General features: G+C 42.6%; 1 protein-coding gene and 1 long non-coding RNA gene across 2 annotated transcripts; one reads left to right on the top strand and one right to left on the bottom strand.

The window, feature by feature from the left end:
- Positions 1 to 5683: 5683 nt before the first annotated feature.
- Positions 5684 to 13807, bottom strand: LOC104678243. The gene is made up of 3 exons (XR_750154.2): positions 12691 to 13807; positions 9547 to 10405; positions 5684 to 8627 (listed from the first exon to the last, which is right to left on the bottom strand). It is a non-coding gene; the product is annotated as an uncharacterized LOC104678243 (long non-coding RNA).
- On the top strand, positions 10080 to 13261 carry TCF21 (transcription factor 21). The gene is made up of 2 exons (XM_010383470.2): positions 10080 to 10822; positions 12717 to 13261. Exons 1-2 carry the CDS (start codon positions 10373 to 10375, stop codon positions 12804 to 12806), a joined length of 540 nt encoding a protein of 179 aa, XP_010381772.1. The 5' UTR covers positions 10080 to 10372; the 3' UTR covers positions 12807 to 13261.
- Positions 13808 to 16328: the final 2521 nt, after the last annotated feature.

Genomic DNA, 16328 nt, shown 5'->3' with positions numbered 1-16328 from the left:
ATGGAGGCTTAATGATTCTATTATCTGCCCCCATTTAATGGGAAATCATATGTAAATATTATTATTAGACAGGCATGGATTATTTATTCCTTCTTTCTAAAAGTTTGAAGTTTTTATTCAATAGCATCATTTTTCTTATTTGGAGAGCGTTTTGCTCTGCCACCCAGACTGGAGTTCAGTGGTGTAATCGGAGCTCACGGCAGCCTCAAACTCCTGGGCTGAAGTGATCCTCCTGCCTCACCCTCCTGAGTACCTGAGATTATAAGCACATGCCACCACACCCAGATAATTTTTTTATTTTTCACAGAAACAGAATTTCACTTTGTTGCCCAGACTGGTCTCAAACTTCTGGCCTCAAGTGGCCCTCCCACTTCAGCCTCCCAAAGTGTCAACAGCATCATTTTAAAAAGCATTTTTGTTTATTTGGTTGGTTTGTTGATTGAGGGCTTCCCTCATCAGCAATAGCAAATTTGTCTCCATTTTCCATAAAAGATCCAATGCAAGTCTATGTTTTTTCATGATGCAAACATATGACTATCATCTTTTACTCATTTTGAGTTATTATTCTCTTGTTATTGCTGAAAGTCTTATATTCTATAAAATCTTACTCCTGTTATTGTCTATAAAACCTTACCCCTAGCCAAAAATGGAAATGGAAAAAAATGGAATGTTACTGTTAAAAAGGGCCTAAGAGATGGCAACAACTACCATTACAGCAACCACCAGTATTTATAAATGTTTACTACATGTTAAGCACTAAACAAAATCCCTTTGTATGCATCATCTCAATTAACCCTATGGAACCCATCCCTGCTGTCAGGACATTAAAGAGGACACTGAGACCCATTGAAGTTAGAGGGCTCATCCAAGTTCATGCAACTAGTTATATATATAAGCAGAACTTGGACCTGGTCCTTTGGTTCACAGTCCAGGAGTATTTTCCCATGGCAATAATTTAAGAGAAAAATATAAAATGAACAGAAAATCATAATTCTATTAAGGACTTTCATGTTTTAAAATTTGATAGGATGTAAGCTTTATACTTTCCATCCAACATTTAGTTTACTCTTCCACTCAAATTCATTTGAGAAGTGTGAATCCTATCCTTCCTGGGCAAGTTATTTCACTGTAGATGGCTTTGCAATTAGATTGAGAGGAAAAAGAATTCACTTATTCATGTGAGAGGAAGAAGTGTAGTATCTGCTTAACATTCTACCTTAAAATAATATTGGCTTTATCTAAAATATGTCAGAGTGACCAGTTGAAAAGACCCCAGTGCAGTCCATCAACTGTTTGTTTTGTCTATGGAGTAACCCACCAAAATCATTTGGCAAATGTTATTAGTAAATTGATTTAACCCATGTCTATTGCTGTGTGGGAGCAGTGTGGTGTACTTAAATGCACTAGATAAAGAATTCCTAAAATCTTCTACTAATGGTTCTTTAAAATTGATTTAGAGCTTCTAACTAAAGAATAGTCCTCCTCTCTGCAAATTTTAGGAACGAGAATCAGATGACCTCCCCGCCCCCATCATAGATCATGAATCTAGATGTACAGTTCATCCTAATGATTCCTCAAAAAGGAAAATCAAGACAACCAATACTTGAGGATTATTGTTGTTGCCATTATTGCCAATGGTATAAAATCTACAGTAAATATTCAAATGAGAGAAGAGTCCTAAGCGTATCTTCTCTTAATCCTGAATAGGCGGAAAGTTGGGAATAATAATAAAGCAAAAACATTGTTTGGTTATAATTTCTAATAGTGAATTTTATGGGTTGAATTGTGAATCCCCAAAATTCATGTTGAAGTCCCAACCCCCGGTGTAACTGTATTTGGTGATAGGACTTTTAGGAGATGATTACACTTAAATGAGGTCTTAAAGGGGGTTCCTAATTCAATAGGGCCAGTGATGTTTTAAGAGGAAGAGATTTCTCTCTTTCTCTCTCTCTCTGTCTTTCTCTGCCTGTCTTTCTGTATGCACTCAGAGGAAAGACCACGTAAGGACACAGTGAGAAGGAGGCTGTTAAATGAAGTTAAAATTAAAGCTAGGAAGACAGCCCCCACCACAACCTAATCATGCTGGCACCCTGATCTTGGACTTTCAACATCCAGAACTGTGAGAAAATAGATTTCTGTTGTTTAAGCCACACGGTATTTTGTTATGGCAGCCTAAGCTGACTAGAACAGCACCCTACTATCAAACCTTGAAAATATGTCAGGCCAGGTGTGGTGGCTCCTGCCTGTAATCCCAGCACTTTGGAAGGTCAAAGCAGGAGGATTGCTTGAGTCCAGGAGTTTGAGCCCAGCCTGGGAAACATAATGAGACCGCATCGCTACAAGAAATGTAAAAGTTAGCCACGCATAGTGGCACACACCTGTAGTCTCAGCTACTTGGGAAGAGGAGGTATGAGGATCGCTTGAGCCCGGGAGGCTGAGGTTGTAATGAGCCAAGATTGTGCCACTGCACTCCAGCCTGAGTGACAAAGCAATTTTTTTAAAGAGCTGCTCTCAACTCTTGTAAAACAACTTGGAGGGCTTTAGTGAGTACCAATGATTGTTAGTAAATATAACCTATACATTTCTACTGGTCCAGCCTCAAAAGCAGTAATTTTATAAAGCTGTTATTTTGAAGGTAAGTTAATGACAACATTCGTTGGAATGCCTCACATTGGTGTGTGACCTCAAACATGTAGCCAGAGGTGAGCTGTTAAATGTTTTTCAACTGATTCTGAGCTCCAAATGAGACCTGAAGTCCATTAGCACTAGATTTTGACTAATTATAATTTCACAGAGAACTGTCATCTGCATAAAAGCAATAAAGCTAGCTTATACAGAAAGTAAACTTTACATCAGGGTCAAACAAAAGATTCAGGTCTTTACATTATAGTTAACTTTATCATTTATGCTATAAATACACTGGCAGATTCTATGAACAGGCTCCTCTTCTTTTTTCTAATAGATTCCCCCTAACCCTAAGTTTTAGCACAGCATATTTAGAAACCCTATTTCCAAATTCCCCGGCAGCTAAAGAAGCCAGTGGATGGGGGTGGAACTTATATGTATAACTTTCAGATCCCATTATTACAAGGAATCTCTTTGCCTCCCATCCTCTTTTCCCACCTCCTCAGGGCTGGTGAAGGTAAGCTGGCTTCACTCAGATATGTCACCCCCAAAGGATGAGAGACTAACAAGGTAGAAAAAACTTGGATCCCTGGGTGTCCTTGCAGAGCAGAGTCACCCACTTGCCTAGGTCTGCACTGATATGAAAAAGAAAAGTAAATCTGTGGCTTATCTGAGCCACTGTGTTTTGAAGGTTTGTTAGTACCCTAAATAATTATTATACTTTACAGTTTACAGTGTACCTTTCAAATATGAAAATCTAAAATACCTGACATTGGGGGCTGAGTAATTTTTTAAAAAGATAAGATATTCATTCATTCATTCATTCAACAACTATAAAGTACATATTATATATTAGCCCTGCTTTAGGTTCTCAGTGCCCAACTGAGCAAGACACATCACGTCCCTATAGTCATGAAGCTTTGATTATAATTAGAGAGGGGTTGGCAGAGAGATAATAACAAAGTCAACAAAATTTTTAAAAATAATAATTTTAGAGCATGGTAGTTTAAAGTGAAGGCTCAAGAGTCAGGTTGTCTGTGTATTAGTCCAGACTCTGGCATTTATGCACTGTGGTAACCAACTTCCAAGGATGACCGCCACCCAACCCCTCACTGCCCCCACTGAACCATATCTCCTGGTATTCATGCTCTTATACAAGCCCTGCTTTTGAATCTGGGATGGCCCCAGAACTCACTTTTGACCAGCAGAGTGAAGCAGAAGTGACGTTGTATAACTTCCAAGGCTAGGTCATAAGAAGACTTCCATCTTCCATCTGAGTCTTGGGGAATGCCCACTCTGAAGGAAGCTGGCTACTGTGTTAGAACTTCAGCCACCTAAGATTGTCAGGTTGAGGAAGCCACATGGAGAGGCTGTCTGGAGAGAGATGCCAGCCCAGAACTAGCTGCCTCTGCCATCCCAGCTGAGGCCTGGATGTGTGAATGAAGAAATCCTCTTTGATTTCAGCTTAGTCCAGCCTTTACATGACTAAACGTGTAAGATGCCTTCTGGCTGCAACACTGTGACAGTCCCCACGTGGGAACCACCCAGCTGTCCAGTCAACCCATAGAACCAAGAGAAATAATAATAACTTAAGTCACTAATTTGGGTATTACACAGCAATAGACGACTAGGACACTAATTTTATGAATTAAAGAAGTTTCTTAATTTCTCTATGTTTCAGTTTTCTCATCTATAAGTTTCCTACCTTATAAAATTGTTACTAGGGCTAAATTTGTTAAACTTGAAAGGGCTTTATAACAGTGCCTGGTATGTAGTAAATAGTAAATGTTAGCTACTGTTTTTTATTATTAATAAATAAAGTAGAATCATGAACAAAAACATTCTTCATTGGATGCTCAGGAAACTTCTCACATGAAAATGACAGTTGAGCTTAGATCTGAAATCTAAGGGCTCAGCCATGCAGAGAGCCAGACAAAAACATCCAAACAGGAAAACCAGCAAGGCAAGGGTGCTGAGGGAGGCATGGGTGTGGTGTCTTGGAGGAGCACAGGCATGGCCCGCATGGTTAAAGGGTAGCAAGCAAACCAGACTCACGCAAGTCACAATCGGAAGTGTGGATTTTATATTAAACACAATGAGAAGCTTTAAGAGATTTTAAGCAGGGGAATGACTTGAAACACTTTATTGGCAATAGATTTTAAGAGGACAAGAATGGAAACAAAAAGACCCTTTAAGAGACTGTTATCATGTAAGTGACATGAGTGACTTGATCCAGTGTTTAGCAGAGGAGATGGTGAGAAGAGGGCAGATTTGGGGATATGCTAGTTGAATGAGTGGCCCTCAGATGGCCCATCAGGTTTCTATGATAGAGAGGAGATTTTTATTTTAACAAAGTCCTTCTGGCGATTACGTTACTTAAACCATCTTAGACAGGGTTCTAAGCATTATATCCCAGGACAGCTCAAGTCTATCTCGTTTTGTATAATTTAGGGATCAATGGTTACATATTCTAAATAGGGAATAACAGAATAGAAACTTTCTCACATTTACTATAATTATTCAAACAGCAAAAACCATTCATGGCAATGTGACTCAGTAGAAGGAATTATACGAGGCAAATCAGGACACAGGGTTAGGTGGGCAGTACTGTCCCTGACATCTCATTGGAACAGAGTTTGTGATTACTTATGGCCTCCTTGGTCCTCAGCCCCATCCAATTCTGACAAACTATTACTTTGTGTCTCTATTTTAAAATGGTTCATCGCCTGGAAATATTTCATCTTCCTAAAGTCAGGATTCACACTCAGTACTTTCCTGCAACTCTTGGTTCCTCAAAGCTGAAAGCACCTGCTACAAGGAAATAATCCCAAAGAGATAATCACCCAAAGGAGCCTTTGATTCCAGTGCCTCCATACAGGAAGGAGGCTGACAGCAAGTTGGCCTGTATTTTTTTATGCCCATCAATAAACTATACATAACATATAAGTGCATTAAAGGGGTCTCCCATACAACCTAGAAGATTTATTCTTTTTGGGAAAACTTGGGAGGTTTTGCTTTCAAGCTTTATTTTAAGATACAGAATAGTCATCACTCAAGCCAGTTTTTCTAAAACTTTATTACAGGGGAAAGCCTCTGGCATACATTTCTAATACAATATTCATTTCATGTGGCAGCTCTTTCTTTAGCAGTGCCAACAGAAAGGAGAGAAAATACATGAAACAAGAGAATGGAGGCAAAGGTCCTTGCATGGTACCTGACTCAGGAGTCGTTCAGTCCTTTTCTCTCTCTTTCCTAACACTGACAGAGTCTAATGAAATTATTCTAGTATTAGAAAACTTAGGAGGACATTAAACTGGCTTTGCAAAATTTTTAACTCTCTTGGTCTGCCTGAGTTTTCTCTGGCCCACTTACACCTTAGGGTAAACTCTGACTTTCAAGCACATAGGCTTGGCTGCTTTTAAAGCTGTATAATGGAACATGTGAAATGCAAGATTAACTCTTGGATTCAAAGAACCATGCAGAATCTTTCTCTAGACTTTATTGTTGTTATTTGCCAGTTTTAAATCTTAGCACTGTGGCATCTTATCTACAATTCACTGAATTAAATGTGAAAAGAGGGGGTTAGGGTATACTGAACACGCAGAAGATTTCTGATTACTGAATGGATTTATACCATCCAGGATTTATACCATCTCCCAGCTGGTGCCAGGTAAAGGTAGCAGCAACACCCAGCATCACTATTATTGACCTTCTTAGCTAGCCACTAAGCTCACTAGTGCCATATTCACTTTAGCTGCCAAAATATAACAGGCCAGCACCACTATAATTTAGAATGAGCAAAGAGAGGTAATGCTCACTTTATGAAATAAAGTTAAAATTTAATGAAACAAAGTCAGATTTTGATAAGCATATAAGTGGGAGATAGACAATAATCAATCAGCAGCCAACAAAGGGTATGGAGATAATTATGTAAAATCAAAAAAGAGGCACCTGACTGGGCACGGTGGCTCATGCCTGTAATCCCAGCACTTTGGGAGGCTGAGGTGGGTAGATCACCTGAGGTCAGGAGTATAAAATCAGCTTGGCCAATATGGTGAAACCCCACCTCTACTAAAAATACAAAAATTAAACAGGCGTAGTGGCAGGCACCTGTAATCCTAGCTACTCGGGAGGCTGAGGCATAAGAATCTCTTGAACCTGGGAGACGGAGGTTGCAGTGAGCCTAGATCGTGCCAATGCACTCCAGCTTGGGCGACAGAGCAAGACAGACTCCTTCAAAAAAAGAAAAGGCATCAACTTGCATAGAAAGTTGGCAAATGTTTGAAGTGGTGGTAGTTACCATCAAACAAAATCAATAAAACATCTGGAGGTGTTAATTAGAAATGAAGAAAAAAGAGAATGGGCAGTTTTGCCGATTTGCCAGCCTATGTTTCTCCTGACCAAATGATGAGTAGAAAGAGAAAAGGATTAAAATTTAAATTTAAAGGCATATTTTTCCCCTGAGAAAGATTATGTAATGGCATGTGAAGTCAGTTCAAAGGAAGCCTATGATGTTTTCCTTCTCATAAAAAAAGAAGCAAATTATTCCATCCAAGTGCAACTGAATCAAATTTGAACTTCCTGTAAATGTATCAGTTGATAAACCAGGATTTAAGTTCAAGGGTACATTCCATGCCTAATCTTCATTTTACAGCTTTCGGAGATAAAATTTCCTTAGCATTAAAATCTTTCAAAGACAGTCGTTCTTGCAAAACAAATTGTTAGAAGTGAGCAGCAAATTGGCCAGATGCCTCTGGGGCATAACTGTTTCTTAAAAGTCAGGTAAGAACTTTTAGAAATGATCTCATACTTTCAAATCACTAGTTTTCTGTTTCATGCTTTGGAACAGAAATAGTCAACATACCAAAAGGGTTAACACAGCTTCTCAAAAGTGCTTCTCTTCTCACAGAATATAGTTTACATTTTGGGAGAATTTGGCACAGCTTAAGTTACAGCTTAACTGATTTGCTCAGTAGAATCCAACAAGAAGTCATTTGCCCCACCCATTTGTCCCTAAGTGTTTATTAGCAGGGATAGACACAAAATTTTAAAAGAAAAAAGTATTTTCCATGCGAATATTCTTTCTCCAAGACTTCAAATCAAGATACATAAGCAACAGCATTCTTCAAATCTTACTCCCAAACTGGAAGCCATCTTTTACAGAATTTTAGAAACTCCAAAACGTATTATCAGCCCACTAGCCTTTCTCAGCCTAAACGTCTCACTGCAAGATAAATGGACATGAGACTTAATTATTTCTTATATGGCTATAAAGAAAAATAATTGCTAAGCATAAAAACCAGCCTATGACATGAGGCTAGTTTTACATGCTTCCAGAAATTGGTGCTTTTAAGTTTCCAACATTGAAAAACATACAGACAACAGAAATCTTTTCAGTGGTACGTAGTACTATGATTGTTATCCCCCCCAGACAGCCTGAGCAGTCCATTAACTAAGGTGTAACAGAGAACCAGAGCCAAAAAAAAAAAAAATGGCTCCAACAAGAAAAATCACAGCTTAATAGCCTGGTATGTAGTAAGGCCATAGTTTGGATTTTTATAATAATTATCACATTCCAGAGCCCAAATTAATTATTTGTAGTTATTTTGCAGATATCTTAGTAGCTACGCACACACACACACATTTCACAAAGTATTGGCCAATGCCCATTTTCACAGAGCTCTTTACTCTAAAAATAACTTTAACTTTCATGTTTTACCAAGACTGAGAGAAGGGAGAGCAAATCAAAGGAAACTAGTTGGGGAATTAGTAAAGAAAATTTTAACAGGCCTGCTGGGTGTTCTCTTACTGCTGTCTTGAACTTCAGATGAAATTATTATACTTTCTGTGTTGTAGTACCGGGTCGTTTGTACGTGAAGACAAAGGCAACTTCAACTTGATATTTCTGTCAGCCCTGCTGTGGGAAGAGTCCTTTCCTGGTTTATAACATCAATCATTCTCACAATAAATCTTAGGGTGGATGTGGTCATTTAAATCTCCACCTGCACAAACAACAGAAAATAAGAGAGCTCATAAATCTCTACACTGGTGATTAACAAATTTTGGATCCTCAGCAAAGATATTATGGAAGAGGGGTCACTAATTCATTAATAAAGACTGATTTGCTGACAACCTGTTTAGTTTACAACATAGGGGGAAAGCAAACAAGACCCTGCTAGCAAAACAAAACGTTAGAGGTTAGTGAATTCCCAGCTGAGCCTAGGATTAGAGATATGATATCTTAATGTAGGAGAAGCCTTCAGACCCTAAGACAACCACTCAGAAATCACTCTCACATTTTGCTCCAGCCCAACTTCAATGCCTACCTGCAAGGGAAGAAAACCTGGCAAAGAAATTGAAGAGAGATTTACACCTTCGGTCTCCCTGGTTTCATTGCATCAATTTCATCCAATCCCTAGGTTCTGCTTCCCTGTGATTTTCTACCTACTTCCCAGGAGACTTTCTTATTCTCTAGGAAAGATGGCTCCAGCTGGGGTTAAAGATGGAAAAGAACCTTTCTCAAAAGGATAATCTTGCTTTGTGTTTTGTAGTGTCAGCTTCATGTGAGGAACACTGGCACCAAAGAGGCTGGAAGAGGACAAAGACAGCAGCATTGAAAGGGATGGTGCATCACAAAAAGTGCCAGGCAAGGTGATGTCTGAGAGCAACTAAGACTCTCAAGGCAATATTAAATGCATTTCTAGAAAAAAAAGAGGGGAAAGTTTCCACTTATTAGGAAAAGATGATCAACTAACATAATATTTTTCACACACTCATACTGCCCTATCTCATTCCCTACCCACTCCCACTAAGCTGTGTGTGTTGGGTTTGAGCGTGCAAATCAAGTATGTTTGTGTACACATAGGCAGTCCTTTGATGTCTTGAAAATGATCAGGTGTATGTGAAACTTTTTATACTTACTTTTCCATCACCATAAAGATTCTAGGAAGCACTTGTCTTCATTTATCCTGGGGAAGGTGGAAGGAGAACTTGGTAAAGCCTTGGAGTCTTATGAGATGTTGGCAGGATGCAGTTGATACTCCCTGTATCTTAACTCGTGTTTTCTTGGGAGGAGAGAGGGCATGGAGTACTTGTGAGATTCCTAGGTGGAAGGCCCAGAAAGAGCCAAAGGATCTAGTCATTTTTCTAAAGTTCTCAGTAACAACCAGCTGTGATGTCTTAAGAGGGAAAGAAGGCCTTTTAAAAAGAGATGGACAGGACATGATTCTCCTCAGCCAGCCACAGTTGGGAGAAGGTGGCTGGTAAGTACATGATGCGGTTGAGTTGATTTACATTACAAGTTGCAAATTAGGGTCTGTGCAATGAGTTTCCCTCCGGTTGTGAAAGGGGTCTAAGCGCTTTGCTGGGGCCTGGCAGGCCCCTCCCCTGGCTGCAAAGATCCGCCCCTCTATTCCCCAGATAAATTCCTAGTGTCCACCAAATTCCTCAGCGCTCGCTCACACTCCTCTACGGCCACGACTCTGGGAGTGGGGAAACAGAGAGCCGGTTCCTCTGCTGCAGAAGTCCCCTAGGTTCCTTCTCACAACTCTGCGAAGGGGAAAGGGTTGTGAAACCCAACCAGACCCCAACTCCAGCTCCCAACAGGAGGTGGCTGCGCCACACTCGGGAGGCCCCTTGGTTTCAGGGTCTCTCTCTCTCTCTCTGCCTCTCTCTCTCTCTCTCTCTCTCTTTCTCTCTCTCTCTCTTTCTCTCTCTCTCCCTCTCTCTCTCGTCCACTCCCCCAAACATGTCCACCGGCTCCCTCAGCGATGTGGAGGACCTTCAAGAGGTGGAGATGTTGGAATGTGACGGGCTGAAAATGGACTCGAACAAGGAATTTGTGACTTCCAACGAGAGCACCGAGGAGAGCTCCAACTGTGAGAATGGGTCTCCCCAGAAGGGCCGCGGCGGCCTGGGCAAGAGGAGGAAGGCGCCCACCAAGAAGAGCCCCCTGAGCGGGGTCAGCCAGGAGGGGAAGCAGGTCCAGCGCAACGCCGCCAACGCGCGAGAGCGGGCCCGCATGCGAGTGCTGAGCAAGGCCTTCTCCAGACTCAAGACCACCCTGCCCTGGGTGCCCCCGGACACCAAGCTCTCCAAGCTGGACACGCTCAGGCTGGCGTCCAGCTACATCGCCCACTTGAGGCAGATCCTGGCTAACGACAAATACGAGAACGGGTACATTCACCCGGTCAACCTGGTGAGTGCCCCCTGGGCTGCCGCTGCAGTCCAGGCGATCCTGCAATCCAGGCGCGCCCGCAGTCCCGCCAGCGGTGGGCGCGAGTGCGCGCGGGGCTGGGAGTGGGGGTGCGGGCGTGGCGGTGACTTACACACCTCGGCCACCGCGGGCCTAGAGCCTCCAGGGACCAGAGGCGGGCGGTCTAGACGCGGCCCTCGCTCTCTGCCCTACCAGCCCCCGGAGCAGGAGTGATTTATGCAAGGGTTTGACGTGGCAGCCCAATTAAAGGTTTGCAAGTGTATTGAGCTGGCACAGAGGAGGGATCCCCCGCGCCCACTCCAACGCCATCCTCCCTGGGGTGGAGTGGCTGTTGCGGAACTGAGAGCACTGTCAAGACCTCACGCCGAGGAGGCATTTTATTAATCCTTTTTTCTTCTTTTAGCTGAGAGTGGATTTTGATTTTCCTTTCCTTGTAAATAAAAACACCCACCTCCGTTTCTTTCACAAGCATATTTAGGACCATTAGATAAGGACACATCTATGCCCCCCTAAATTGTCAGTGTAAGCCCCCAACCGCTTAAATATTCTGTGCTTCTCCTATAAGTGGATTAGTATTTTTAAATCCTAGAAGTTCCAGTTATTATCAGCAAAATCAGTAAATCCTCACTAGTATGAGTTTAATAAATATTAAAACAGGTCACTCTCATCCAAGATTTAAGAAAAGTTACCTTTTATCTTAAAAAGTAATGCCCATTGAGCCTAACTTTTTTAATACAAAAAAACTGATAATCATCGAGTCTTCTTTTTTCTCAAATGCATTTTACTGTTTAAGAAATACATTTTAATTTTTTATTTGATTTTATTTTAAAACTTCTAGGATCTAAAGAAAAACAATAACAACAACTTACTAGGACCTCTGTTTGTATATGATAAGAATGAGAGATTTTTCCTCTTAAAAGGCAAGTCTTATCAGCCAGCACTAGAGCAGTAGTGAGAGAGGTCTGAATTGTCTTCTCACCGAATTGGTTTCTGGAACTGAGGGAGAAGAAGATGCAAAACTACATTTTGCCATGAAAAATAGTTTTCCCTCCAACTGAAAGTTTGGGTTTTTTTTTTTTTTTTTTTCAATGAGTAAATAGCTTTTAAAAATCTTCACCTAAAATGAAAGTGTTGCCTCGAATATTTACAATTGTTACTCTCTTCATCTTTGAATAAGAAACTTAAATGAACTTTATTATAAAACAGCCCGGAGAAAGGAAGAGAAAGCATGCTTTCTCAGTCCAGCACGAAGACGATCTTAAATTAAAAGTCAAAGTAGTTTTTTTAGCTTTTTTCTTTTTTTCCTTAAGAGGTGGTGATTAATTTAGAAGTTGTAGTCAAAGCCGCTGTTTGCAATGGAAGAAACGAAAGTCGGGGCTAGGGAAATAGATGGCGATGAAAGACGATGAAAGCGACAGGGCCCTGAAACCCGACCACCACCTCAGAAGAGAGGCCAGGAGGGAGCTTCGCCCCGAACTCGGTGCCCAGCAGGCACAAGGTCATTCTGGGCTTCCCCGCTCAGGCTGCCAGAGCGTCTGCTTCCAGGCAGTGCCACAGCACCACCCACTCTCGGCTTGCCCAGGGCTTCCTGCATTGGGTCTCACAAGGAACCCAGTATGAGCCCTTTGGCTCTCGTTCTAAAAGACCACCATCAGCACCACCACCACGTCGAGCTGTGACTTGGCGCCAAGGCAGCTTTTTGCTTTATGCAGCCGCGGGGTGCGCTAGGACCGCGAGTAAATTGCAGAGATAATCAATCGGTCTCTCCAGTGCACTGCCTGCCCCCACCGCCCCCACTCCTTTCATCTCTGGCCCGGAGCCTACCCCATCCCTCCGCCACGGCTACTTACCTCCTCCACCTTCTTCTTTCCCGCAGACGTGGCCCTTCTTGGTGGCCGGGAAACCCGAGAGTGACCTGAAAGAAGTGGTGACCGCGAGCCGCTTATGTGGAACCACCGCGTCCTGACCTTGGAGGTGCGAGTCTGGGAAAGGCACGCTCCCGGGGGGAGCGGGCCCCGGGAAGGCGACCCCTGCCCTCCGTGCTCTCTGTCTCTGCTTCCCCCTCGCAATGCTCCTCTCTCTGTCCCACCCCGCGAGAACACTTTACAACGACGAGGAGATTCGTTTCCAAACCAGAGGAGATCAATTGTACTTGCAAAGATTCCCATCTATTTAACTTTATTAACTTCTACCGTGAATGACTCTGCAAGCCTTGCTGGTCCAAGTGCAATATGTAATTATAAATGTATAAATAGATAAGAACCTATCAATGTATCTTTTGTACAATATGTTGTAAAATGTAGATCATAGGATAGCTGACTTTGACAGTCACATTTATAAAGTAATTCACTTAAAGATATATATTTTTTTCAAACAAGTTTTGCTACTTTTGAAAATAAATCTTTCTTTATATTGCTAAAAGCTCTGACATTTTTGTGTGATTTTTAAAAATATTTGGAATAGAAAAGTGGGAAACTATGGGGAAGCTTGATAATGAAAATGATTCTTTTAAACATCAATCTAAATTCTAGAGATAGAAGAAAATTGCATATGAGTTTCATAATGAAGATGCAAATTACGTTTTTCACTGAAACCTTAAAAAGGAAATATGTCGGTTACTTTTAAGGACAATAGAAATTATGTAACTGTAAACAAAGAATGGGCAGTATTAAAGTTATCCACAGTTACACAGTTCAAGAGTAAAAACGCACCAGAAAAAGGAAATCCAGCTTTCATGGATTCCACGGTATGACTGCTGACACGGGCGAGAAAGTAAACTCCACCTTTCGTCACCTTCCAGGTTTGGGTATGGCTGCAAACTAGTGAAGAAATAATAGAAGCTATGGAAGATGTAAATTCCATAACCCTTAGGGTGTGTTTCAGGATTTTCAGAGTTCTGCAGCATACATTATCTAGATTTCTTATTAATAATCCACTAATTAATTCTAACAACAAACCTGCATGCCTGCCTTTTGGTTGCGGTTAGCGGGCGCGTTTAGCTCCCACCACGACTTCCGGCGGACTGGGTTTTAATTTAAACATTTTCCAGGCTACGGAACAGCTCCTAGGGGAAGATTAAGTTGAGATAAACAGAGAAGCAAGGCAGAGAAGCCTGGGACCCGGCTCTCTCACTGCCCTTGAGCAGCCCGCGGCGGCCGATGCGCCAGATGCCACCGGGGCTGTTTAATGTTCGGGGTTATGACCGCAGTGTTTACAAGACGTCTTCGGTTATTTATACTGTTATTCCTCGCAGAGAGCCTTGAAACTTCCGCTTCATTTGTTCTTTCTTTTCGATTTTTTACCCTTTTTTCTCGGCTTAGTTTGGTACCTGGAGTGAGAGCTTCTCCGCCCTTCCACCAACCCCACAGGCCGCTTCTCGCTCCTCGGGTGGAGCCCCTGCCTGGCCATAGAGGAAGGATCCCGCTAGGCTGGTCCCGACTGGAGAAGCTGCTCTGCCAGGTGTGCTCTCTGTCAGTTATAGTGACCTCATTACCAAGGGGTGGCGACTACATTACCAAGCGCAATTCCTTATTCTCCAAGGGCTGAGAACTTCGGTGACTTCATCCGCCTGTCTGTTTGCACATGGAGGACTTCTCAAGATATCAGGATACCCTTCCATCACCCCACCACCGCCACCCCAACTTGACTTTCAAGAACAGATTTCAAGCTCTGGCCAGAGTCCCGTTCCTCCAATTCATGTGTTCTGTCCTTTCTACCAGAGGGATAGAGTCCATGCCTCAACCTAGCCAGAGTTCAAATCAAAGAGTCCCTAGTGTGATTCAATTGTTCGCCTTTCGCGTATCGCAGATTTTCCAATCTCCCACTCACGTTTTTAGAAAACAAATGCGCTAAATTCTGAGGATTCCAGGCAAGCCGTCCACAGAGAAATAACTTTTTCTTGCTCACTTCCTTGCAACGCCAATCTACACATGGATTTTTAGAAAGTCTTCATGGCTGTCTATAGTTGCCTATCAATAATTTGAAGCCTTTGCTTTAGGCAGGAGGCATGTGGCTATGAATAGGGAACACGTAGCTTTGACCCTGGTTCTGCATCCAGCTAGCTGTTTCTTGAAAGAGCCTGGATCCTCAGTTTTCCCATCTCTGCAAACAGGGATAAAGGTGATGAGAATGATAATAATCATTATATGCAGACCTTCCCCTTTCATCTTACAGAGCCTTAGTGGGGCTCAAATGAGATTATATCTGTAAAATCCCTTGGTAAAGGAAAGATTCCATGAAAATGTCAGTTACTTTTACTAAGTGGCAGGTGGTGAACTATCTGTGCCTAGATCCAAACTGAAAGTGTCTCAGGCAGGAAGCTCCAAGGGGTGTATGTTTATAGCGTCCAGGCAATGATCTTTTTTTTTTTTTTTCCATGAATGAAAATACCTCTTTTTGGTATCTATTGACTCTTTCTCTCTCTCTCTCTCTCTCTCTCTCTCTCTCTCTCTCTCTCTCTGTCTCACCTTGCACCTCTCCCCAATATTCTCTAAATTTGTCCAGAACTTTCTTTTCCCTAGAAATCCAGAGAGGAAAGTCAGGGCCTGGCACCTGCAGGTAGGTCGACACTGGTGATGAGGCTGCCTAGTCCCATCAGGAGCCTCAGCCAAGGAGGGGCCTGGGCACACTCAGGTCCCCATGGTTGCCCATTGAATGGAGTGAGGATCAAGGTGGGAATGACTGGGTGGTGGCTGCCACTAGCCCAGGAACATGACAACACGACCACACCACACATGCCTCCAACACACACCCACAGTCTAACCATCTCTTCTTCTCAGTGGGCCCTTCTCCCATTCCAGATCATCAGCACACCCACACCCACCATAGGTCTCTCTCCTCTGGTCTTCCCAGAAGGGTAAAACTCCCAGCCTACCCTGCTCCAGCTCCAGCCCAGGTAGTCGGTGTGTCTCAATTTGAATAGGGGGTGAGTAGCTTCACAGAAAGAATGGGGAACTCCCCTGGCCTCAAGCCAGTATAGTTTGGAAGTTGGGAGTGGGGGGTGCTAAGGGTGGGGAGTATCCTGCCTGTGACCTCTAGGTTATGAAAACTATCTTAGAAGGTGCTTTTAGAAAGAACCAGGAGAACAACCAAAGTATCTTACAGACGCCTAAATGGAGAATGAAGTGTTTCAAGTAAGAGAGTCTGCAAGTTCTCAGAAGCAGACAGATATCCAATCTGGCCTGTAGCCAGGGAAGTCTCCTCTCTCTCTCTCTCTCTCTCTCTCTCTCTCTCTCTCTCTCTCTCTCTCTCCCCCTCCCTCTCTCTCCCCCCCCCTCTCTCTCTCTCTCATTGCTTGCATGACTTTACAAGCAACTCAGGATCCTTCTAGCAGGCTTTCCCACTGTCAAACAGAGACTTCATTCTAAAAAGATAAGTGATACAGAGCTCCAGCTCCGCTGGCTCTATATGTTTACTGATTAGTGGAAAACACTGACCAAGGAGACTTTTAAGCCAGTAGTTCTTCAGAATCACCTAGACACCTCTACCC

Source organism: Rhinopithecus roxellana, chromosome 4, assembly GCF_007565055.1.
Source record: "Rhinopithecus roxellana isolate Shanxi Qingling chromosome 4, ASM756505v1, whole genome shotgun sequence".
In the NCBI taxonomy this organism is placed as follows: Eukaryota; Metazoa; Chordata; class Mammalia; order Primates; family Cercopithecidae; genus Rhinopithecus; species Rhinopithecus roxellana.
The sequence above is the reverse complement of the archived record's forward strand: the minus strand, read 5'-3'. Positions and strand labels throughout refer to the sequence as shown.

Coding starts and splice junctions, on each gene's coding strand:
- TCF21 (XM_010383470.2), top strand. CDS start 10,373: ATGTCCACCGGCTCCCTCAGCGATGTGGAGGACCTTCAAGAGGTGGAG. Junction 10,823..12,716: donor ACATTCACCCGGTCAACCTG/GTGAGTGCCCCC, acceptor TCTTTCCCGCAG/ACGTGGCCCTTCTTGGTGGC.